Below are 24220 nucleotides of genomic sequence, written 5' to 3'. Positions count from 1 at the left end.
AACGGTCTCTGGTTGTGATCTCCAAATTCTATGCATCCTCCTGTGAGCCCTGAGTCTGAAGCTGGGAGACACGTCAATAAACAGAAGAACTTCCTCATTCTCTTTATTCACACCTTCACAACCCCCACCAGGGGCAAGGCTAAGAACCAAAGACGCACACACACTCCCCAGGTACCTACATACATACATGCAGAGAACACATGCTCCCTGCCTCACATCCACACATCCACACACAATCCGCTGGTAAGCTGGCAAGTTTGGAACAGTCTCACAGAAATGGGCTCCAAAAAAACTTCAGCTGAGACACCTCCCCTCATGAGGCTCCACTGTCCTGTCTGGGTTCTATCTGTGCATCCATCCACACCAGCAAGACAAAGTCACAGGTGAAATTAGCTGAAGCCTTCCAGGGTCCTCTACAGATTTGGGGCTCCTAGAAAAAGCAGAAGGCAAATCAAGCAGAAGGAGATAGTAGGACTGGATCTTGGCCTAGGTACCCTGAGTATGTGGGAGGAGCCCCATCTCTGACACCCACTACCCTTAGGATGACTAGGGTCTTTGGCCTCTAACCCAGGCACCTAAGATGAGAGCGCACATCTCCAAGTTCAAACCTCCTGGAAGCCCTACTCACCTGGAAGCTTGTCCACTGGAATCACTGGGGCCAAGAACCCAGGCTTTTGGGGTCCATCCTTCCCATCTGGTCTCAATCTCAGCCTGGAGCAAAAAGGCAGCTGTTTTCCTGACAATGAGGGGCATTCCAGTCCCCCCAAGAACATTTATTAGTAAAGGGTCAAGAGAGGAATTGGTGAGAATCATGAAGTTGAGCGGAAGAAGGGAAAGTAGTTCCAGAAGCAGATGTGTTCAGTGGGAAGTCACGATGGGTGAAAAAGGATCTGGTCTATGGTTATCAGTGTCCGTGTGGGGCCAGAGGCTGCAACACCAATGACACTAACTTACCAGAGGCCCAGTGCCAGGGCCCCAGCTGCCAGTCCCAGGAGAGAGAAGATTCCCAAAGATGCTATCACAGCTACCTGCTCCAAGGGGTCCCTGTGAACTGAGGGGGGATCACATGTCACTGTGAGAGCGAGCCTGACCAAGTCAGTGCCCCTTCTCTCTGAGACTTTCCCATCCTCTACCACCTTTGCCCAACTACCCCAGCTCACCAAGTGGCTGTGGGTCTGGCAAGAGGGAGGGCCTTGGGGGAGCAGGGCTGTCTGCCGGAGACTCCTCCACCAACTGTGTATGTGGCTGACTCTCAGCTGTTATCTCCTTTGGTAGAGGCCCTGAAGACAGGCAAGACATGAGGAGAATTGTCCATATGGGGTAGGGGCAGAGGCCAGGGCCTGGCTTACACACAAGGCACCTAGGAAGTGGAGCCTGAAAAGGCAGGGCCAGTTTCTGGGGGTGTAGCAGGGGTGGAGGCTGAAGGGCAAGGCTTAAGCTAGGACAGGGCTGCAGGCATCCAAGGCTAAAGCCTGGGACAGCAATTGCCATGCCTGTGTGGGTGTGGCATGTGCCACGCAGCCCTGTTTGTGCTGATCTGTCCAGCTGATCAATGCTGAGGGATGGGGCCTCTGCTCTTTCCCTTGGCTTTGTCTCTCACCAGTGCTCGGAGTCCCCCAGGCCTCGGGGCTCCAGGCGCTCCAGGTGCCAGCATCCAGAAAGTCCCGGGCACTGACCCGCACAGCATGGGGCAGCCCAGCCACAGCGTCTGTGATCACCTCCTCCAACCCAGCTGGCTCTACCTGGCAGGGAAAATGGTTCATCACCATCACTGAGTTATCCAAGTTATAAGTGCTGAACTTACCTGTCCCCCACCCCCAGTGTGCAAATAGCACCCCTTCCTCCCTATCCTGTCTCTGTCAGCCTGACAGAGTCACCTGGGCCTCAGGTAGGTGACTAGTGTCAGGTCTACACATAGTGTTTGGAAGACAAAAGTACAGAGTGGTTACACAGAGAGGCTGTGCTGTCAGACTGCCTGCATTCAGATCTTACTGGGTGACCTTGGGCTTCTCTGTGCTTCAGTTTCTTCATTGGTAAAACAGAGGTGAAAACACCTAAACAGGATAGTGCACGTACAGTGTGTAGCTCAGTGCCTGGTATGCAGACAGCACTCGGAAAATACTGATTATTATCTGAGGCAGCCACTCCTGAGTCATGACACAGCCCATCTCTGAATCTCCAGAGGTGAGAATTCACTAATATCTTTATCTGGGTATGAGTGTTTTGTGTCTGGGCATATGCGGATGTGCCTCTGGGTAAAAGACGCTTCTTTTCCAATTTTAGTATGTGTGCTGCCGAAGCAAGCATGACGCTTCTTTTCCTAGAAAAGTCGTTTGTAGAAAACCACTGCTGCCTTCCCAGAGATAGGCTTACATCAGAGTTACACAGCCCCACAGGGCAGAAGCTTGGTCTGTTGGTCCCTGCTGCAGTCCCAGCACCCATGGAGAAGCCTCTCTATGGGCAGGTGGCAAGGCTTCAGAGATCTGCCAGTGCCAGAAATACATGCAGAACACCCAGGAACAGGAAAACCAGAGACAAGACCCACAGCCCCAAATTGGGACACACTCCAGGTCTCACCGTGGACCAGGCAGGATGCTGTACTGGACGGTACTGCAGCCGGAACTTGAGCAGAAAGTGGGGCTGACGAGGCCAGGAGGCAGGGTACATCCAGCTGGCACGCAGGCGGCGGGGGTAGCCAGGTACTGACTCTACCTGTAGCCCCTGGGGCGGGTCAGGACGCACTGAGGGTGGTAGAGACACAAAATCAGCACTCAAGACCTGTCTATCATCCTTATAGAATAAGCTGAGATCTGGGGACAGGTTTTTGAAAGGTTTATTGAGTGGATTAACGAGTGATTCTGCTTTCTATCCAAGGAAAAAGATGAGTTAGCCCAAATTGGAGCCATAGTTTTAGAGCCTCATCCCATGCACAGATCAAGAGGAAGGAGGGGCCAATAAGAGCTTCCTTCCATTGGACAGGGAGGACTTGAGATATGGCTGCCTTCAGCACAGGGCCTCTAAGCAGAGAGGCAGCTCTGGGACTGGAAGCCAGGATGGACTTATGGGGAGAGGGTACTAGCAGCAGCCTCTAGAGGCTGACATAACCCTGCCTCCTGGGTTCTGATCTCTTTGGCTTCTTAGTCTCCACAGGGGCCATCTGTGTGCCGAAATGGGGGTCTATGTTGGGAGAAAACTGTTTGAAAGCTCTGGGGAGTTCTGTGTTGGGACAGCTGTACTATGGAGTCTGTGTGTAGTCTCCATGATGGGGATTTGGGGGAACTCTAGGGGTGGGTACTCACAGATGCTCTGCAAGCTCACATCCAGCAGGCGTGTGCTGGCCCCCAGGGGGTTCACCTCAGTCACGTTGATCCGGTACTGGCTCCAGAACTCTGCCCCACGGACCACACAGCATGCAGCCCCTGGGGGCTCCTGTAGGCATGGCCAGGGCCCTGTAGATGGACTCATCCTAGGAGAGAGGGTGTGGTCTTGGGCTTTGGAAATACTCATTGTGGCATCCAGCTGGAGCCCCCAGGCTCTCCTTCATGTCCTACCTCTGGCCATCAGCTCCTGGCACTGTCTTCTTCCTGGTAGGGAGAGAGTCATCTGAGGTCAGAAAGGAAAAAAGGTTCCTCCATCTCTTTAAGGACTTCCTCAGGACCTTCTTCCCAGCCTCTGACCCCACACTGTGCCAGCACACCCAAATGTATAGACCTACACACCCCATCATGCACACACCTGTAGGAAGTGAGGTAGCGGGTGGGTAAACCGCTGACCTGGCTGGGACTCCAAGTGCAAGAGAAGTTTTCATAGTCAGCTGCTTGGCAGGAGACAACAGGGCGGGCTGGGGGGTCTAGAGGCAGAGGGTACAGCTGGAGACTGAGAAGCCCCCAGTCTTCCCATTTCAGAGGGCTTACTCAGGACCTTAATTCCCTCAAGAGCCCCATGTCTCAGCGTTGCCAACCAATACTCCCTCCCCAACTCACAGCCCAGCTTCAGGGTCACCATGCCAACGGCACCATCCAGGGTCCGGCAGATGTAGGTACCCTCATCAGTGCTGTCTGCCTGGGCTAGGACCAGTTCATGCCCCAGCCCAGAGTCAGGTCCTTGGAGCAGCCTTGTCTCCCCATCCCGAAACCAAGACACGGGGGCCCTGGGTGAGACAAAGTGATGATAGACACAGGGGAGGTTTAAAGTGTAAATCAGACCATGCCACAGCTCTCCACTGGCTTCTCACTGCACTTGCAATTAAACCCAAACTTCTTTTGATGACTCACAAAGCCCCTAGTGATTTCACCCTTGCCTTCCATTCCTTCTCAGCTCCTCCCTCTCCCCCCTCACCTACTGCACTCCTGTCCTGTCCAGTGGGTCTTCTTTCTGCTTAAGAGTGTCGAGGTCATTTCCACTGAGGGCATTTGCACTGACCTTTGTCAGGAATGCTTCTGCTTCAAGCTGTGCTTGCCTGCCTCCTCCCTGACCTTCACGAATCAAAGAGGTCCTCCCTGATTACCAGTAAAAAGGAACCACTCAGTTATCCTCTCCTGGGGCGCTCTCTTTTGATTTTCTGCCCTGCAGATATTACTACCTGGAAAGATTCTTATTTGCTTATTGTCTGTCTGCCCCATCAGGATATAAGCTCCTTGAGGCCTGACATCTTGCCCGGCTCGTGTACTGCTGTATGCCAGGGCCTAGAACAGACCAGGCACTTAGCAGTTGCTCAACAGATGTTGGTTGAGATTTTCTGTTGAATAAAGATGGTTTGATGAGTAGGACAGATAGATGAGGATTACAGGCACAGGGGACAAGGACAGGAGGGGTATGAGGACCAGGCAAGGTCAAGAAAGGGTCATGAGTGTCATCCCAACGGGCAGGCGGGGCACTTACCCAGCAGTCACTCCAGGGCAACAGAGCGTCATGGGCCTTCCAGGCTGCCCATACTGGACCCCTGTAGAGGGCACTTCTGAGGGCAGGCTCTTCCTTTCCCTCTCCCCCAAACCCCACTTTGTAAGAGTGACGGGGTAAGAAGTAGACTTTTAAGCCCTGGATAGGATCATTGGGTCAGAGTATCATGTTATAATTTGGAGACAGAGATCAGAGGACAGGGTAGAGGGGATGTTGCCAGGTTGAATTCAGAGGTAGGGAGGGGGCTGGTGTCACAGTTAGATATGGTGTGGGGGCCACAGTGAGGGTGGCAAGTCACAAGTTACAGTTGGGGTCGTACATCAGGGTTCTCACCTGGGGGGCCCCAGGCCTGGGGACAGGAGGAGGAGGCAGACACCAGGGCTGTAGCCACAGCCACCAGGACCCTGCTCAGCCCTGAGCAGCTGCTGCTCATCTGTGGGGAGAGAGGCATTTTTAGCAGTTCCCCATCCCCAAGATGGGAGGCTAAAGCCTGCCTCCTCCTCCTAAACTAGGGCTTTCTGGAAGGAAAAGAGGTAACAAGTAGGGTAAGAATAGCAGAATTCACTGGGGGACCTTATCTAAGTTCCCCCTTTCCACCACACCCCCCATGCCATGTGCACACATGCACACACACACACACAGAGTGCTGTGCGCACACATCCACATAAACACACGCACCCTCACACTCCCCATCTCAGCCCTGGGCTTAGGGCCCAGAACAAAAGCCGGAGACGACAGACTGTGCCAGCACCACCCCCCTGCACCACCCTTGGCGCCCACCCCTGGCACCAAGTGCCAGCATCAGCTCAGTCATTCCTATTAACTCCTCCAATCCAGCTGTTGGGAATCCTCATGTCCACCTGGCCCAGAGCTAATCATTGCCTCTGACCGCCCTGAGGCAGCCCTCATCACCCTGGGGCTGTCATGGTGGGTCTAAGCCCACGCTGTACTCCTGCCATGGGGCCTAGCTCTGCTCTGGCTGCCAAGCCTCTTCTCGCCTGGGCCTGCCTGGCTCCTTGCTCTGGCTCCTTGCTCTGGCTCCTTGGGCCACACATCTGGGCCGACGGTGGAGTCTTGTTGGTCTCAAGCCTATGAGGCTGGATGGGACTAGGGTGCAGGCTGAGGCTGTAGAGTTAAGCAGATCCAGATGCCCTGGCTGCTGCCAGAGGCTAGGGGCAGGCGGGAAGCCAGCAGATGGAGACAGGGTGGCGGAGAAGGGAGAGGAGGGTGAGAGGAACTGGGAGTCTGCAGGGACAGGGGCCTGGGTTGGGGTCCACAGGACCAGGAGATACTCAGAGATCAAGACTGGGAGGAGGTGGGGGCTCCGTGAGGTGAAGGCTGAGCTGGGGCAGCAGGAACTCAGGAAGGCAGAGGAAGTAACCAACCATGTGTGGATGGGGTTTGGAGAGGGCTAGGAGAGTGCTAGGAGAGTGGGGTTCTGGATGGTGGAAAGCAGAAGGAAGGAGTGGGGAAGTGACACGGGGACAGGAGAAGGGGCAGATGGAGACAGGGCCCTGCTGGGTGAAGGCTTCAAAAGAGGAAGAGGAAGTACAGACCCCTACCCAGTAGAGGAGAACAGGAGCCTCCATGTATCTGTGCGTCTGTTGAGTATCTGGCTCTCCCCTGGCCCCCCAGCCACGTTTACCCTGCTCAGCCCCACCCTACCTCGGTGATCCCAGTGGCTAAGTGTCCATGGCCTCCAAGACTTCCTCCCACCAGCTACAGCACCCGTCTCAGCTCCACAGTTCTGAGACCCCAGCATCATCCCATCCTCCCCCTTCCCTGCCCCCGCCCCTCTGAGGCCTGGAGCTCAGCCACTCATAGCCAAGCCCCCTCTCCCCTCCTTCTTCCTCCCCCCTCCATTCTCCTCCCTCCTCCCCTCCCACCCTCCTCCCACCCAAGGCTCTGGGAAGGGAAGAGGCCTCCCCCCAGTCTGGAAAGGAAGCCACAGGCACAGCCAGGGCCAGCGGGAGGGAAAGGAGGGCTGCTTATTTCCCTATCAGTGATAGACTCCCTACGTTTTCCACATAGCCAAACACAGCCAGTCACGGTGGACTCACTAGCCACGGTCAACAAAAAGATACTCTCCTTGAACAAACATGGACACAATCGGGTGAAAAAGTCAGAAACATACTCATGCTCCCACTGTTTTTACTCCCCAGCAAAGATTTCCTTAGGGCGCAGCTGGCTCTGTTCTGAGGGGAAGGGAGGCCCCAGGTTGGGGGATGTAAAGAAAAGCCAAAGAGTCCAGTTTCCCCTCCCCTGGATGTTCCAGCTATTTCTCACCTCCCCCTCCACTCTTTGGGCCCCAGCACCAGGAAATGCCTTCAGTCCCTTGGTGCCAGATACACAAGACCCACACTTACCCTCAGACACACACTCCCAGATACAGCCACTCACAGTCACACCGACATCCTCAGATATCCTCACTCGGACTCAGACACTTACATTTACACATACCTGTACACTCACGCAGTCACACACACACTTAGCACGCCACCTCTGGGATGGGGTCATAACACTTCCTAAAAGCAACTCCTTGTGGTGGTTTAAGCCCCATCTTCCAGGGAGCTCTTATCGTGGCAGATCCCACATGTCATCACTGTCACAGGACGACAGGTAGCCACAAAGAAAAAGGGGAAGAGGGGAGTCAGGCAAAGCAGTACAGAGAGAGACAGAGACGCAGCGAACCTGAGAGGCAGAACTGAAAAGCAGATACACATACACCTGGGGAGACAGAACTGTGAAGAGACACAGAGAGCCACAGCTCTAGGAAGATGGTAGCAGGGAGAGAAAAAGAAATATAAGGAAACTGAGTCAGACAGGAAAACAGAAAATAAGAAGCAGTACACCAGGGGCAGGGACTCTTGAGCACAGAAAGGTGCTGGGTCAGTCCCATTGGCTATTGAAGTGAGACCCGCAGATAAAAACACAGCTCCCCTCCCACACCATCTCACAGTTAGGACACAGGACACACGTAGTACAAGTCTCACTCTTGCTCTACTACTAAAGTCACACATTGGCGTTCACAAACCCAGCCACCCACTCTCACACTGACAGAAGCAATCTTAAACCCCAAAGAGACCTTCCCAAAACATTCCCTGATGTGGTCACGCGCGCTCTCACACACACAAACACACCAACACAATCTCTCACCAAAAACTGCACATGACAGATACACACATAATCCCTTGCACAGCCGCATGCACAGTGACACAGTTAGCACATTGGCTAACAGTTGCAACAAGTGACACCGTTGCAGAGATTCACACAGACATCATCACACACTCGGCCTCACAGCCACACTCACACTCACACTGACAGTCCATCAGTCACTGAGCCCTGCCCCGTTCACTACCCTGCCCGGCCCTCTCCTGGCAAGGCTACCGCGTGCACACCCACAGGCCCAGGTCTCACCTTCCGCGGCCTCCGCCGCCAGCGCCCTCCGCCCTCGCCCTCTGCCCCGGCCTCTACTCCCTCCTGCCCTGGGGCCCCGACGTGGGGGTGGCTCCGCCCAGGCACCAATGGAAGGAGAGGGGTGAAATGGGGGGGAGAGGGGGAGGCCCATTGGAGCCTTCAACTGCCAATCACTTCCTCCCCCACCTCTGCCGGACACTTCCTGTCCTGTCCGGGACTGAGGAGGCTGTTAGGGGACAGAGCCCGGGGCTGGATTCCTGAGCACTTGCCTGAAGGCCAGTCCTCCTGGAACAGCAGGACTGGAATCCCTCAGACCCCTCCTCCAACTTATTGTCCACAACAAAGCCTTCAGTTCAGTGGCTCAGGAGCCAATAGACAGGTGACTGGACAAGCAGAAGATGCCTGAGTCCAAATAAGGAAGAATGGTGTAGGACGGTGGTTCTCAAACTTGGCTGGACATTGGGGTTTTAAAACTGCCAGGCCACACTCCAAAACAATTAAATCAGAAGTTCTGGAGGCTAGACCTAGGCATCAATCAGTATTGTTTAAAATTCCTCAGATGATTCCGAAGTGCAGCCAAATCAAAGGTGTAGAGTTAGGCATATGTGTGCACATGCCCTAAGAAACAACCACCCATCCAGGGTTCTCACCCATTCTCCAGTCACTGGGGGCTTAAGGAAGACACATGTACCATGTCTGTCTGAGATCCTTCCAGACCAGGGTAATACTCCAAGTCCCAGGTTCTTTTCCCCCAGGGTCTCAAGAAAGAAAGAACCCTGGACTGCAAGGCAGGCAGCCAAGGTTCTCCTGGGCCAGGTCACCACTGTCTGGCCCTGGTATGATTTCCCTCCAAGAGACTCAATTCCCTTAAGAGAAGAATGAAAACAAACAGCATTCTGGTCATCCTCCCGTTGTTCCCCAGCCCTGTCCTCATCTAATAAAGTCTGGAGGACACTAGGTGGCGTCGTCTCCTGGGTGGCAAGGCCTGTTGTTCCCACAGTCAGTCTTACCAAGGAAACAGGTCCAGAGGGGTGAGGGTAGACCAGGGGTCACTCCAAGAACCATCCCATCCTCCGGGCCCTGGGGCTCCTCGCTCTGGCAGCCCCTTTCCTGTTAGAGCTGGGGTTTGCCTGGTGCAATGACCGAGACATAGGGGCAGCAGGGGTGTGCAGAGCCTGCACACACATGCTCGGTCGTCTGGAGGAGGCAAGGACACAAAGCCATGCACGCGTTCCCTACCCACTCCTTCAGCCCCTGTGGGATGGCACAGAGCCAAGCTGTAGCCACTCACAAAGCCAGGGTTCTGGCTAGCGGCCCGGGTTCTGGCCACTGACCACTGGGACCAGGATCCTGTTCACCCGCTCCCCACCAAACCTTCAGGCCCAGGCTTGGTGAGCTGACACTCTAGGGGTGGTGGTGAGGCGGCCTCTGGCCTTCTCCAAAGCCTCAGCCACAAACAAGAACCCAGGATTTTTTATCATTTTCTTCAACTGAGATGCCTTTGTTACTCTAGGAGAAAGAGATTCCATGGACGAGACATAATGCTGAGTATTAATTTTGTTCAGAGATTTAGAGAGAAAGATTTTCATCCTCAAGTTTTTGCACATCTATAGGCAAAGAAAAGTTGTGGCTGGAGTTGTGCCTTCAGCCTTTAACCCGACTTCCGAGGGTTAGAGTTCACACTCCTCTGGCATTCCAATATGGGATTAAAGTTTGAGAAGCAGTTTTATTGATTCCCCATCTGCCCAAACCCTACGCCCTGGTTCTCTCAGGCAGAAGGCCCTGGGGTCAGCCGGGTCAGGCGGTGGCTGCTGTCTCCCTGTCCTTCTGTCCCAGCCGGTAATGAACCTCGGGAAGTGCTCTTAGTCTCTCTGCAGCCTGAAAGGGAATAGGGAAGGTAAGAGCTGCCTAGAATTGTGGTATAGAGTTCTGAGTGCCTAGGAGACCCTGAGGGAGGGCTCGTGGGACCGGGAGGCTGGTGATAAGAACCACTGGACTAACCAGAGGATGAAGGACTTGAGCAGCACCTGAGTCCTTAGGAATGCCCAGGGTATGGGGGTTCTCAGGGTCATGATTGTTGGGATCCTATGAGAAAATGGGACCTAGAGTGCTCTGGGTCCTGACCTGCTCAGGGGTGAGGTCCCTCTGAGCCTGGGCAAGCATTTCGTAGCCAACCATGAATTTCCGAACAGTGGCAGAGCGCAGGAGTGGAGGGTAGTAATGAGCATGCAGCTGCCAGTGGTCCCAGTTGGCTCCGGCCTCTGATCCTGTGGGAGCCCCTGACAAGAAGAAGGCAGAGAGATGGCTGGAGATGACTCTTTCTTAGTTCTGCAGCCCAGCCCCTATCCCCCAGCCAAATTAGATACCTGAAAACTACATTTCCCAGCATTCTCTGCCAGAGCGCAGCCGGGCATAGGAAAGCACAGCAGGACATATTTTCACCAAGTCCCTGCTCCACCCTCAGTCCCAGCAGCCCTGCTCTGGATACTTCCCCCAGCAAGAGTTCAAAGGCCTGCCACAGGAGCCCAAAAATGATGTTAGGGCTAGATATGGTGCTCAAAAAGTCTCACCGTGCCAGCCCATGGAGTAGGGAAAGGATGTCTCAAACAGGTTGTCGTACTTGGTCAAGAGCTTCTTCATGATGAGGGCTAGATCTAGAATCAAAGCCTGACTCTCAGCCTGGGGCCTACATATTGGCCCTACCAGAGTAACCCCCATCCAGAGCCTGGCCCCAAAGTCCCAGCTGGGAGACTCACCATCACGCTCCGCAGGGGTCAGCTCAGGCAGCCGTAGTACATGCCGACGAGGCAACAGCAGCGTTTGGAAGGGCCACACTGCCCAGAAGGGGACCAGCACTAACCAGTGCTCACTGGTTAGGACCAGACGTTCCTGGGCAGACCAAATGGAGATGAGGCCATCAAGGAAGGTGTTGGGGGTCAGCAAATAAGCAAGGGAAGCAAAAGAAAAAAAGGTACCCAGAATCTGATGGCTTCTCACCACCTTCATCATTATCACCCAGTATAAGTCACCATCACTATTCCTTTAGATTATTGCTGTAGCCTCTGAGCAAGTCTCTCTCTATCTTCCTTCCACCCTTCTTCACACACCTCTCTCTTTTGGGGTGAGATTAGAGATTCCTTGGGGATAGGACCTAGCTTTCTCCTACCTTCCTGAGCAGCTCCTGGTGGCTATATTCCATTAACAGGGGCTCTCTGTGCCGACTCTGATAGGCCCGCTGAGATTTCTCCTCACGCTGGGCGATATCTGGCAGGAAACTGCTGGCCCACACCTGTCAAGGAGTAGGAGGAGAGAAAAAAAGGCAGGTCATTCACCTCCAAGCCTCCACATCACTAGTATATTTCCTCTGTCCGATCTCTTCTTACTCCAGTTCCCCTCTCACAGTGCTGGCTTAGACTCAACCTAAAAATGCACCAGAGCCCCTGACACACCTACCTGGCAGTGGGGGTGGGGGTTGGAACAGCCCATCATGGCTCCTTTGTTTTCAAAGATCTATCAGGTAGGGGGAAGGGGGAGGGAGGTTTCAAAGCCAAAAAGACACCAAGTCAACCCTTCCAAACCACACCCTGTGGAAACAGAAATGCCAATTCCCAGAACCAACTGCTGCACCACCCCCTCATCCAGGGGAGTGGGCAACATCACAGACCTGCACCCAAGGGTACTGGGCACCCAGGTCCTCTGTGACTGAGGCCCACACATCGATGACAGCACGGATCTCAGGGACTGACATGAGTGGCAGCGTCACATCCGACCAGGGGTGGAAGCACAAGACCTTACTAAGTAGTGAGGGAGGGAGGGATGACAGAAACACAGGGCTTGGATGTGCTAGGGGCAGGGCCCAACCCCAGTGCTTGGTCTAGGCCCTGGGCTGAAGGTTACAAGAGAGGAAATCCATAGTTACCAAACACCTCGGGCAGCCTCTGCTTGGAAAAGAGGGTGATCACTGGGTCCTGAAATAAAGGGATATCTCTCTGCAACAGAAGTCCCGATAGGAGGTCCAGCCTCCCTTGTCCCCAACAGCAGCTAGGGCCAGATTACCTGGACTGGGGGCATCAGGCTGCAGAGCCGGGAAGTCATTGTCAAACAGGAAAGTGCCGTCATAGTGAGGATTCACCTACAGACAAGGATGGGCTAGAAGCATTTGCTGCCCCATACCACCAGGCATCTGGTGGGCTTCAGTGGCTGGATAGCCCACAAGAGGGTGAGGATGGCCCACTCTGGGGTCAAAAAGTCTTGATGAGATATGACCCAGAAGGAGGTCCACTACCCTGTGGGGGTGGGGCAGCTCTAAGAGGAGGCTACTTCCCCTGGGCCATCCTGTAATGTAGGCTCTAAAGGCTTACCTCTCCATTGGCCCGTGTGGCCCCAGGGCACAGAGGGTTGTGGGGGTCATGGCGGGGCACTGTCTCCAGGAGCGAGGGCTCTACTTGCCCTTGCCAGGGCCGCTTCATACGGTGAGCTGACACCAGCACCCACTCGTCCTGCAGCGGGTTGTAGCGGATATGCTGATGCTCTGGGGGCAGAGTCAAGATCAGTCAGCAAAGTTCTCTGTCCACCTCTCCAGTGGGTCTCATCCACCAGCAGGCCCAAGCTCGGAGGCACCCCCTAGGCCCCGTCTGTCTCAGGAGCTAAGGGACCCAGTTTGGGCGTTCCCAGCGCAAATTAGCCTGCAACCCATGACGGGTGTTTCTCTTCGGGGCTCCGGCCTGACCGGGTGGGCGCTCAAGAGCTGGGAATACGGACGACAACGTCCTAAGGAAGGAGGGCTCTGCTCTGAGTCCCAGCGAGTCCCGGCCACCCTAAAGTTACCGCTCGCTTGGAAAGTCCTGGCGGCGGCGTCTGCCTCTGACGCCTGCTGGCGCGGCTCAGAACCCGTCCCACTGCGCGACATGAGGCCACCTTAAGGGATCTTCTGGAGCTTCAACCTCGGGGCCTCTGCCCAAATGGGCCTATCCAGCCCCGCCTAAACCCGCAATGATTGGCTAACCGCCAACACGTGACTGTCTGAGGGGCCTACCGGACACCTGGGGGCGGGGCTCAGGGCTACAGCATTATAGGGGGCGACTTTGGTGATTCCAGTACCAAAGGCAGTACCCTGGAAAAAAGTATCTGTGAAGGCTGCCTACTGCAGATTCCTTGGGTCCAGATAGGTAGCAAGATTTCTTTACTGTTTTCAAGACCTTACAGGCAAGGAGGGGCTAGAAAGGAGTATTTGAAGTCATAAAAGGCAAGGACTTACATCCAAGATTACTATGGCCAGCAAAGCTATCATTTAGAATGAAAGGGCAAATAAAGTGCTTCCCAGATAAGGTCAAATTAAAGGAGTTTATCATCACCAAGCCTTTATTATATGAAATGTTAAAGGGACTTACCTAAGAAATAGAAGATCAAAAACTATGAACAGTAAAATGACAACAAACTCACGACTATCAACAACTGAACCTAAAAAACAAAGCAAACAACTAGAACAGGAACAGAATCACAGAAATGGATATCACATGGAGGGTTATCTGGGGAGGGGAGAAAGGTACAGAGAATAAGAAGCATAATTGGTAGGCATAAAGTAGAGAGGGGAGGTCAAGAATAGTATAGGAAACAGAGAAGCCAAAGAACTTATATGTGCAACCCATGGACATGAACTAAGGCAGAGGGCATGCTGGAGTGTGAGGAGGTGCAGGGTGGAGGAGGAATAAAAGGGAGAAAAAATTGGGACAACTCTAATAGTGTAATCAATAAAATATACTTTAAAAAAGATTACTCCTGTCATTCACTTGGTCATTTATTCAGCAAATATTTACTGATATCTACCCTGTGCCAGGCACCTAGGCTCCACGTGATGCAAAGGGATGTCCCTGTATGCACAAGTCAGGCATGGCCTCTGCTGTCCTGGAGCTCATGTTTTGGGGCAAGGTAAGACTATATAACCCTGGATCCACAATCACCTCACTTACCTGTTCAGTGGTCATGGTTGAGGAGAGGCAAACTTGGGGGCAAGGGGTGATCTGCTTTGGCTGAACCCTGGCCTCAAGCATTACTTGGAGGAGTGGGTACTACACTGTAACTATCACCACCAGTCAGCAGAAACAGGTTTGGGACAATAGGGCTAACTGAATGAAAAGGAAGCCAGGTAATAAACCTGGCAGGCTCGTGGTTGAGGGCGGAAGTAGATGGCACATGGCAGTGACTGAAAGTAACTACACAGGATGGTCTGATCACAAGTTCCTAACTGGATGGTTCACGGAGGGCACTCCTGTCCCAGACCTATAAGTAGCTAAAGGTCAATCTTTACCTTAAGTGAGCTCTGTCCATTGTCCTTATGCATCTAGGATAACAAACCTTTGAAATGTCAGGGTAATTTTCTTTTCTAAACCCCTTGAAAGCACAACCACAGGCACTGGAGCACAAGACCAACAAACCCTTTATTTCTGTCTTGTTCCTGGATACCATCTCTATGTACTGCAAATGTTAATTATTAACTATTCTGTGCTCACCAATGTAGAAGAAGTATGTGTTTCTCCATTTTGCTTTTTATCCAGTCCTAGAGATTTCCCCACTTTGCTTTTTCCTGCCACCTTAAGCTACCACCAGTGGAGTTAATGTGGTTTCCTTACATTTCCTCCTTGGATTCTAAATGCGCAAAAGGAACCGCAAAACTGCCATTCTCTGGAGCATTTCTCAATCCATTGAGATCTTGCTTCCAGGCATATCCTCAAAATTTGGCTCAAATAAGTTCTTATAAAACTTTTCTAAAGATTTCGACATTCTTTTGTTGACAGAACCATATTTCTCTTTCTCTCTCTGTCTCTCATTTGCACACACCAAAAGCACAAGAAATGGGTGGAGTAAGAGGGCTGTAAGAACTCTGAAAATGTGGGAAAGACAGGACCCTCAGTAGCTCTAGCCACCATCTTGTGGAATCAGGGGTGTTTACACACCCCCTTCCCTTCTTCAACATTTCCTTGGGTCAAACCAATTGGCTAATGTTAAAATAAAGTTCAAATTAATTCCTCCCCTGGCACTTTTAAAGACATCTAAATATTGGGTCTGAACATCTTCCCCATTCACAATGGGAAACAGAGTCCTCAAGTTCACCCAAGGGAAATAGAGGACAAGTGGCCAAGCTAGGATTTGAACTCAAATTTCCAGTCTCTTCCCATTGCTCTGAAATGCCTCTGAGACTTCGATGACACTCAAAAAAAATGTTGAACTAGAAGCTGGGCAGTAGCAGGGAGGCCCCTGCCCCTAAGCCAGACCAGGCCAAGCCAGGTGTTTTGCAGCTCAGATGCAAAAACTAGCCCTGGCCAGGTAGCCCAGTTAGAGCATCATCCCAGTACATCAAAGTTGCAGGTTCTATCCCCAGTCAGGGCACAAGAATCAGCCAATGAATGCATAAATGAGTAGAACAATAAATTGATCTCTCTCTCTCTCTCTCTCTCTCTCTCTCTCTCTCTCTCTCTCTCTCTCTCTCTCTCTCTCTCTCTCCTTCCCTCCCTCCCTCTAATCAATTAAAAAAAAAAACAAAACTGGGTCATCGGTCATTTACCTATTCTCTGCCCTAGAGCTCTGTGACTGGAATCTGAAGAGGCCACCAGATAAGGGGCAGGGAGCAGGGAACTGAGAAATGCGGGGCAGGGGTTACCAGTTCGCTGGTGGCTCATGGCTGGGGGAGAAGGGAGGACAGAAGGTCACTTTTCTACTCTCTCCCCTGTCTTTGTTGTTACAGTGGCTGCATTTTGGAGGTAGCCCCATTTTCTCAAGAACACCAGTGCTCGCAGTGTCATTCCCAGTGTCATGTCAACTAAGTCCTGACCCCTCCACAAACATCTCTTCTGGACTGTCACCAAAACTCTCCTTTTCCTGTGTCTCCCCAAGGTCACTTTCTGGGGGAAGAAGACAATGGCTGAGACAGGGTCTGCCCAGCCCTTTCCCTCAAAGATCCCAGAGGTGTGATTTCTTCTCTGATATCTGGGGAAGGTGTCTGTGACCCCAACACCTTAATTCCTGGCCTTAGACCCTCTTAAGGCTGTGGGGAGGAAGAAATTTTCCTCTGCCCTTCTAGATTCTTCAGGTTGATCTAATAAGCAAGTCAACAAGAGACAGATTAACAAGAGAAAATAACCGAATTTAATTACATAAGGACATATGACATGAGAGAGTCAGACAACCCCATATACAAGAGAGGTTCAGAGACCATTACAATGAGGTATATATGGCATTTTGAACTAAGGGTGAGGTAAGTTACCTGGGGGCTTCAGAGGGGAGGAAGGTCATTTTCAGGATCAGGGCAGATGTTCAGGAATTAGAAGTTTGCCCTGCCTTATAGCTAGGTCATGAAAAGTTATTTCTGGTAATAAGTCTTATTATGGGCAAGGCCCTGAATTTAAATTCTTTCAGGAAGAGGTCAAAGTTTTTTCATGAGCCCACAGGGTCTTGATTACTTTCAGTTCAAAATAATTCACAGACCAGAGTGGCATATCTTGGGAAGTCCTGTTCTGGACCCTTTCAAGGCCAAAGGACAATTTGGGTTTTGTTTGTTTTTAAATAGTGTGTGCTGAAGAAACTTTCTAAAAGACCAAATAGGGAAACTACAGGTCTACACACCAGAGGGCTCTGCCTGGACCAGGGGGGCAGAGACCAGATTTTGGGGCTATTTCTTGCTATTCGGGGTTCTTAGAGAATGGTCAGCTCAGGAGTGTCACAGGAGCCAGAGACAAAAAAAAGTTCCCTCAATTCTGAATTCTCCTCTAGGTAATCCTTTCTTTATGTTTCCCCGCAGGGCCAAGTTTTTCAAAAAATAGTCCAACTCCCCAGCCTCTACACTTAGTACACAGGACACAGGACACAGTACACAGGAATGTGTCTTTTGCCCTGTGTTAGTCAGTGTAAATAATCTGAGTTGCTGTAACAACTCCCAAACTCAGTAGTTTAGCACCCCAGTCCACTGTGGGAGAGAGGGAGGGCTCTATCCCATGCAACATTCAGAATTCTCAACTATCTGCTTATGACAATAGATCAGGGAAAAGAAAGTAAAAAATGTCACAGAAGATCTTAGGAGCCAGACCTGGAAATGGTGTACATCATTTCTGCCTATACTTCGTTAGCCAGAACATAATCCCACAGCCTTATCCAATTACAGAGTAGAATATGGAATGTAATTTTGGCTGCATGCCCCTACCAAGGAAGCTAGTGACCAGCTCCCATCATTTTACTGAATGGACCGCTCAATTATATTTGACTGTGTTGACCCTTTATTTCATTACTCTCATGTGGGAAGCCATGCTCTTCCACTTCTCTTCTCCTTTGTGTTTTATTTATGTAACTAACATGTATGACACCACATGCCAGCTACTAATTGCTTTATAAACATTAACTCATTTAATCTTCAACACAATGAAGGTATGTACTATGAGGCAGGTACTTTTTTATTCAACCCATTTTATGGATGGGAAAACTGAGTCACAAAGACTTTAAGTAATTTGCCCAAGATCACACAACTAAGTAGGTGGCAGGAGCCAGACTTTTAATCCAGTCAATCCAGCTCCACTGAGGTATGCTGCTTCTTTTCTCTCTTTTGTTTCTCTTCCTTTATCAGTCCTCTGCCATAACCTTCATTTGGTTTACAGGGGCTTACTATCATATTTTGTGCTTCAGAAGGAAGAACGAATTGTAGGCCTACGCTGCCTCTCTCCTCGGTGCCTTTGCTCTTGGAGTAGGTCTCAAGGGTTGGAATGCCCTTCCCATCTCTCTAAAAGACTCTGCTCAGATGTCACCGCCTCCAGAAAACCGTCCCTAACACTCCCACTTTGAAGAACGCCCCCCTTCCATCTTCTGTGCTAGTAAAGGCGGGCCTTAAGAATCACAAGTCGAGGAAGGCTCTGCTTCCGGGCTCGCCTGTTTCACTAGTCAGTGAGCCCAGGGGAGCGTTCTTTCTGGGTCTCACCGCCACCATCTCCTAGCCCCAAATGGGCTGGCGGTTGGAGAGGCCCTACCGAGGATCCTAATATGAGTAGCTGGGAGGGCTTGGCCCCACCCCATTTACCTTTAGCGCACTGAGCCGCCCTACTCCCTTCCAGCTCTCTGCTCCCAGGAAGGGAATGGTACAACCCGAGGGGCGGTGCCTGGATGCTCTGACACTTCCAATTGGCCTAGGGGAGCCGTACCACAGCGGTGGCGGGTGGCGGGGGAACGGGTCCTGAACGGCGGCGCAGCTGGCTGGGAGGCAGTGAGAAGCGTAGCCTCAGGCCCCATCTCCTTTCAGTGCTGCGTTGTACTGGGCTGCCCTCCGGGATGCAGTGGGCCGTGGGTCGGCGGTGGGCGTGGGCCGCGCTGCTTCTGGCTGCCGCAGCTATACTGGCCCAGATGGTCTGGCTCTGGCTGGGCACACAGAGCTTCGTCTTCCAGCACGAAGAGATCGCGCAGCTGGCGCGGCAGTACGCGGGTGAGCGAACGAACGAACGGATGGAGGGCTGGGAAGACCCGGGCCGAGCTGGGGGATCCTGGGGCACCGTTCCCTAGTCCTGGACCGGTGCTGGCCCTAATACTCCTCTGCCCCTGCCAGGGCTGGACCACGAGCTTGCCTTCTCTCGGCTCATCGTAGAGCTGCGGCGGCTGCACCCAGGCCACGTGCTGCCCGACGAGGAACTGCAGTGGGTGTTCGTGAACGCGGGCGGCTGGATGGGCGCCATGTGCCTTCTGCATGCCTCACTGTCCGAGTACGTGCTGCTCTTCGGCACCGCCCTCGGCTCTGGCGGCCACTCTGGTCAGTGCTGGCGGCGGGCCGGACTGGGAGGCTGGGGCTGTGCAAGGGCTCATGCCGCCGTTTCTGTTTGGCCAGGCCATGTGATGACGCCGATACCCTGATATTCGGTGTCCATCTGATTGTCCCGCAGGACGCTATTGGGCTGAGATCTCCGACACCATAATCTCTGGCACCTTCCACCAGTGGAGAGAGGGCACTACCAAAAGTGAGGTCTTCTACCCAGGTGGGTAGGGAGGTTCTGTCAGAGAAGTGAGTTCCTTCGTTTTGGGATGCCCATAGTTGGGGAGAGAGCCATGGCATGCGAAGGGGGTGCGTGAGGGGCCCTCCCCCTGGTTCCCCTATTCCGGAGGTAAGCTACAGGTGGTTTTTTTACTAATCCATATTCCATCAATTTTGGGGGAGAAAGTTGGGTAATCAGAAATGCTCTCATATCCCTAAAGGGAAGGCAGACTGTTGTCTTCCTTTTTTATACAGTGAAATATTTTACAGAAAAATAGAGGTTTGGAATTCAAACTAAGTTTGAGGTTGAGTGTCACAAGCAGGCAAGCACTGTCATTGAGTGGAAGTCAGTCAGAAAACCTCAGAAGTCTATCCCCTTTGTATCTAAGGGGCCCAGCCCAAATTTAGCCAATTTTCTGCTTGACTGAGGCTTGGGAATGTAAGTTTCCATGACTTCTGTACAGTAGCCCATGGTCAGGTGAGATGCTCCTCCTTGGCTTTCCCCCAACAGAGGACATGAGCCAGGTGATGCCACAGAGGAAAATTTAGGAGTCGCCATCTTGGCCTCTTAGCCCTCCAGATTGGCGACCTGGCCAGTGAGGTCAGGCCTTTTCCTTTCTTTAAGCTCTCTCCATTCCCTACTACTAGACAGCCCATGGGCCAGAGAGGTTGCAGCAGTGGAAGGGCAGGGCTAGGCTCCTCATGTGGGTGCTTCCTGTTCCCCAGGGGAGACAGTGGTGCACGGGCCTGGTGAGGCAACAGCTGTGGAGTGGGGGCCAAACACATGGATGGTGGAGTACGGCCGGGGTGTCATCCCGTCTACCCTGGCCTTCGCACTGGCTGACACAGTCTTCAGCACCCAGGACTTCCTCACCCTCTTCTACACTCTTCGAGCCTATGCTAGGGCCCTCCGGCTTGAGCTCACTACCTACCTCTTCGGCCAGGACCCCTGACCCACTGGGCCTGGAGGAGGACCTGTGGGTGGACAGGAGCGGGCAGGCCCGCATACATCCATTTGCTGGAGCCCATGTGAAAAGATGGACATACAACATGCAGATACTGAGTTCCTGCTATACAAGCAGGGACATACATGCTTATACCACCAAACACAGAGACATACGGGAACATAGGGGGCACACATTCAGATACTGGATCCCATGTGTGTGGCAAAATCTTGCCTTCACACCCATTCAGAGAGGGAGCCCCATGTGTATCAAGAGGTCCAGTCATGTTCAAACATACAACATAAGCTTGACTCATTAACTCAGGCCTTTCCAGAGCTTCCCTACCCCCAGTCAGAGCTCTGGAGTTAGGGATGGAGGTGGATATTACACTTTACCTGGGTATGACCCCCCCCTCCCAGCCCCAGCAGCAATTGGGGAAGGGGTGAGGAAGAAGAAGAGTTGCCTCTGGAGGCCCCCTTCACCTGCAGCTGTGATGCCCTTTCTCTGTCCTCACCATACGCCTTACCCCTGTTCTGTTCGCTGCTATGCAAGTGCCCTCATGGCCTATCCCGCACCCTCTCAGCGAGCAAGTCAACCGGGGAACCAGAAGAATGGAGAATGCTGAGTTCAGGGTCCCTCCTATCCTGAAAGCCCCCCCATTTCTCTCTCGGGTATGGAGGGGAGGCTGGCCTCAGCCCAGGATCCACCTCTGAGGAGGGAGCCTGCAGAGGTGGGCTTAGATCCAAGGGGCCATTCCTGGCCTAGAAAGAAGGCTGTTTTTGTGCACACACACCCATTACAGCTTTCAGACACTGCCTGCATTTTCTGTCCATCTGTCTGTTAATAAAGACCTGTTGAACAGTTCCATTTCTTTGTGTATCTGAGCAGTAGGAAAACGTGCTAACTCATGGGAGGCCCCAGGAAGGCCTCTCCCTTACTGTGTGATTTTTATGACAGTGGCTATATACGTTTAGTGTGCCCAGTAATCACTTAAGAGGCTCATTGGCCATACAGATTACTGTGCCTAGTCCCCAGAGTTCAGTTCCGGATTGAGCCCTTGAGATCGGTGTGTTTAATAAGGTCTTCACGCGTTTTGAATGTGTCAGTTTAAGAAATTCAGGGCTGGGCGAAGTGTTCATCTCTCGATCTTGCCCCTACTACTGCTGTCCTGGAAATAGTCCTGAGAGTCTTACCATGGATGGTCACAAGATGGCAGTGTGCACCCACATTTGAACTGAAAGAGGACTCCATCTGCATTTTTCTGGTATTTAGGGTATCTTGTCCACCCCGACCCAGACGGGAGTTTTTCTCTGGGACCCCTCCGTTCTGTGGAGGCTCCCGGGGGTGGGGAGCAGGCACACTATCTGATGTTTGAGGTCGATGGGGCTGGAACTAGTATGAGGCATGCGAGGTGCCTAAGGTGCACTCCAGGGACCCTGCACTTGCCCTCTTCAGTTCTGTGCTCTGGTCACATCGTTAGTCTCCTCCTCCTCCTCCTCCTCCTCCTCCTCCTCCTCCTAGCCCTGCTCGGACGCTGAAGAGGGCCCAGACCACTCTGAGGAGTTCTGGTGTATTCCAAATGAACATCATTATAAAAATTGCATATTCTAAAAAGTTGACATTCTAATGAACAAAGATGCAGGAGACAACAGGTATAACCATTTGTAAGCTACATCAGAGGTTTGAATTTGTGGCTCTGAATGAGTATGAGGCCCAGGCAAGATGGCCGTCCTGACACCACCACCACTATGTTGGCCATGACAGGTCCTGGCTGGCGTCTCCCCTCCATGGATTGTGGGTTGCAAAATCAAGCCTCCAAGGACTTCTCCCACCCTATAGCCCAGCTCTGCCTCTAGGCTCACCACACATCTATCAGGAATGCCTCAGTTTCCCTGTCGTCCCTGCCTCCCACATAGGACTCAGCACCTGGGGTCCTCCCCATCTCTGGTGCTAAGCCCGGGATTATTCTCAACTTTCATTTGATACAATCACTCTTTTTGCATCCTTAAATGGGGACCCAGCTTGCAATGACTGGAAATTGAACCGGTGACCCTTTGGTTCACAAGCCAACACTCAATCCACTGAGCCACACCAACCAGGTCTGATACAGTCACTCTTAAAACACTTGGTTTCTAGTGCACTACTCCTTTGCCTCCTTTGCTAGATCTTACCTGTTAAACCTCTGTTCACTTGCCAGGACCTAATCCTCAAACTTCTGTCTACACCCCTCCCAGGTGATCTCAATCATTTCAAAACTAAATATCATCTACTGTATATGTCTCCCCTGCACCCAGTTTTATTGAGATAAAATTGACATAACATCTTAGTTTAAGGTGTACAACAGTGATACATGAGTATGATGAAGTGATAACCACAATAAGTTTAGTTAACATCTAGTACCTCACATAGTTAAAAATAAAGTTATCTACACTCTCAGCAACTTTCAAATATGTAATGTAGTATTGTTAGCTATAGTTACATTACATCCCCAGGACTTACTTTTCTTATAACTGGAAGTCTATACTTTCTGACCACCTTTACCCATATCACCCACCTCGGGCCTCTGGCATCCACCAGTCTTCTGTTTCTAAGAGTTTGGATTTTTTATGCTCCACATGCAAGTGAGAACATAAGAGTATTTGCCTTTCTGACTTATTTTTTTAAAGATTTTTTATTTTTAGAGAGAGAGGAAGGGAGGGAGAAAGGGATGGAGAGAAACATCAGTGTGTGGTTGCCTTTTGTGCACCCCCTACTGGGAGCCTGGCCTGCAACCCAGGCATGTGCCCTAGACAGGGAATCAAACCAGTGACCCTTTGGTTCACAGGCCAGTGCTCAATCCACTGAGCCACACCAACCAGAGTGCCTTTCTGACTTATTTTGCTCAGCATAATGCCTTCAAGGCTGAATAAATGTGATGGAATATTATTGAGCCATAAAAAAGAAAAGCCTGCTATTTGCAACAATATGGTTGGATGTTAAGGACCATCTATATGTGTTGACTCCTAATTTCTTGTCACAGCCAGATATGAAGCTCCAGATATCAGCTTCATATATTTAACTGCCGGCAGCTCCACCTGGTTGTCTAATTGGCATCTCAAACTTGAAATGTACAACATAAACTGCTTTCTCCCAACCCTGTATCTCCTGCAGTCTTTTACTGTCTCAGGTAAGGACACCACAGCTCACCCATGTGCCCAGACCAATAGCCATGGAGTCGTCTTGGGTAGCTCTTACTCTCTCACATCCCATATTCAAAGCATCAACTGATCCTGTCAGCTTTATCTTTGAAACATATCCAGACTCTAATCACTTCTTGTCACTTCCATGGCTACCCCACTGGTCCAAGCCATCATCATCTCTTGCCTGGATTACTGCAATGGCCTCTTAATTGGTTCTCATCCTTGCCCGCAGTATGGAGAGGTCAGCACACAACAACCAGACTCAGCCTTTCACTCTCTGCTTGGGCATTTCTATCAGCTTTCCATATCATTCAGTCTTTTCACTGCCTCCAGGAACCCACTCCAGGGCCCATGTTACCTCTGACCAAATATCCGCCCATTTGCCTCAGCAACCCTGTTCTAGCCCAGTGGCCGCCCTGCTTTTCTTCCGACATGTCAATCAAACTTCCACCTTAAGACATATGTATCTGCTATTCTGCCCGTAATTTTCTCTAGGTACCTCCATGACTTTCTCCCCGCTCTCCACCCCCTTCAATTTCTGCTCAGAGTCCTTCCCTTAACATTTGTCTATTAGGAGCCCTTCTGCAGTGGTTTTAAAATACCTCCATAAAGTTTTTGATATTTTAAGAGATGAAGCCTAATTCCTTTACCCTTGACTATGAGGTGGAGAATATATATGTATTCCTCACCCAAGGGCATGCCAACTGATTTTAGAGCGACAGAAACATCACCGTGAGAGAAACATTGACTATTGGCCTTCCGTACATACCCCACCTGGGGATGAA

The 24220-nt window shown here is 51.7% G+C and overlaps 2 protein-coding genes across 6 annotated transcripts; one reads left to right on the top strand and one right to left on the bottom strand.

The window, feature by feature from the left end:
• Positions 1-87: 87 nt before the first annotated feature.
• Positions 88-13286, bottom strand: GALT (galactose-1-phosphate uridylyltransferase). 5 transcript variants are annotated; one of them, XM_045840639.1, is made up of 22 exons: positions 13144-13286; positions 12678-12847; positions 12373-12448; positions 12236-12284; positions 11981-12110; positions 11770-11826; positions 11483-11605; positions 11073-11205; positions 10887-10970; positions 10441-10595; positions 5233-5332; positions 4882-4942; positions 3984-4150; positions 3736-3850; positions 3552-3584; positions 3300-3466; positions 2578-2741; positions 1601-1742; positions 1161-1280; positions 955-1051; positions 629-711; positions 88-430 (listed from the first exon to the last, which is right to left on the bottom strand). In XM_045840639.1, the coding sequence occupies exons 1-22, from the start codon at positions 13223-13225 to the stop codon at positions 414-416; spliced, it is 2325 nt and encodes a 774-aa protein (XP_045696595.1). In that variant the 5' UTR covers positions 13226-13286; the 3' UTR covers positions 88-413. The 5 variants fall into 5 exon arrangements, with proteins under 5 accessions (XP_045696595.1, XP_045696596.1, XP_045696597.1 ...); XM_045840640.1 differs by lacking the exons at positions 12373-12448; positions 12678-12847; positions 13144-13286 and having other exon boundaries at positions 11981-12057; positions 12236-12280; XM_045840641.1 differs by lacking the exons at positions 10441-10595; positions 10887-10970; positions 11073-11205; ... (5 more) ...; positions 12678-12847; positions 13144-13286 and adding an exon at positions 8317-8416.
• A 5198-nt stretch (positions 13287-18484) lies between these two features.
• Positions 18485-21123, top strand: SIGMAR1 (sigma non-opioid intracellular receptor 1). The gene is made up of 4 exons (XM_045840415.1): positions 18485-18772; positions 18893-19093; positions 19224-19316; positions 20039-21123. Exons 1-4 carry the CDS (start codon positions 18622-18624, stop codon positions 20263-20265), a joined length of 672 nt encoding a protein of 223 aa, XP_045696371.1. The 5' UTR covers positions 18485-18621; the 3' UTR covers positions 20266-21123.
• Positions 21124-24220: the final 3097 nt, after the last annotated feature.

This window comes from Phyllostomus hastatus, unplaced genomic scaffold (genome assembly GCF_019186645.2).
Source record: "Phyllostomus hastatus isolate PE091 unplaced genomic scaffold, TTU_PhHast_1.1 phas_contig_34, whole genome shotgun sequence".
Classification (NCBI taxonomy): Eukaryota; Metazoa; Chordata; class Mammalia; order Chiroptera; family Phyllostomidae; genus Phyllostomus; species Phyllostomus hastatus.
This window is presented reverse-complemented; position numbering and strand designations above follow the sequence as displayed.

Bases quoted from the DNA above. Each gene is read 5' to 3' on its own strand.
- GALT (XM_045840639.1), bottom strand. From the start codon at position 13,225: ATGTCGCGCAGTGGGACGGGTTCTGAGCCGCGCCAGCAGGCGTCAGAG. The intron at 12,848-13,143 runs GTAACTTTAGGG...CTCTGCCCCCAG, and splicing joins CAGGACTTTCCAAGCGAGCG to AGCATCAGCATATCCGCTAC. The intron at 2,742-3,299 runs GTGAGTACCCAC...TACCACCCTCAG, and splicing joins TGTGAGCTTGCAGAGCATCT to TGCGTCCTGACCCGCCCCAG.
- SIGMAR1 (XM_045840415.1), top strand. From the start codon at position 18,622: ATGCAGTGGGCCGTGGGTCGGCGGTGGGCGTGGGCCGCGCTGCTTCTG. The intron at 18,773-18,892 runs GTGAGCGAACGA...TGCCCCTGCCAG, and splicing joins GCTGGCGCGGCAGTACGCGG to GGCTGGACCACGAGCTTGCC. The intron at 19,317-20,038 runs GTGGGTAGGGAG...CCTGTTCCCCAG, and splicing joins AAGTGAGGTCTTCTACCCAG to GGGAGACAGTGGTGCACGGG.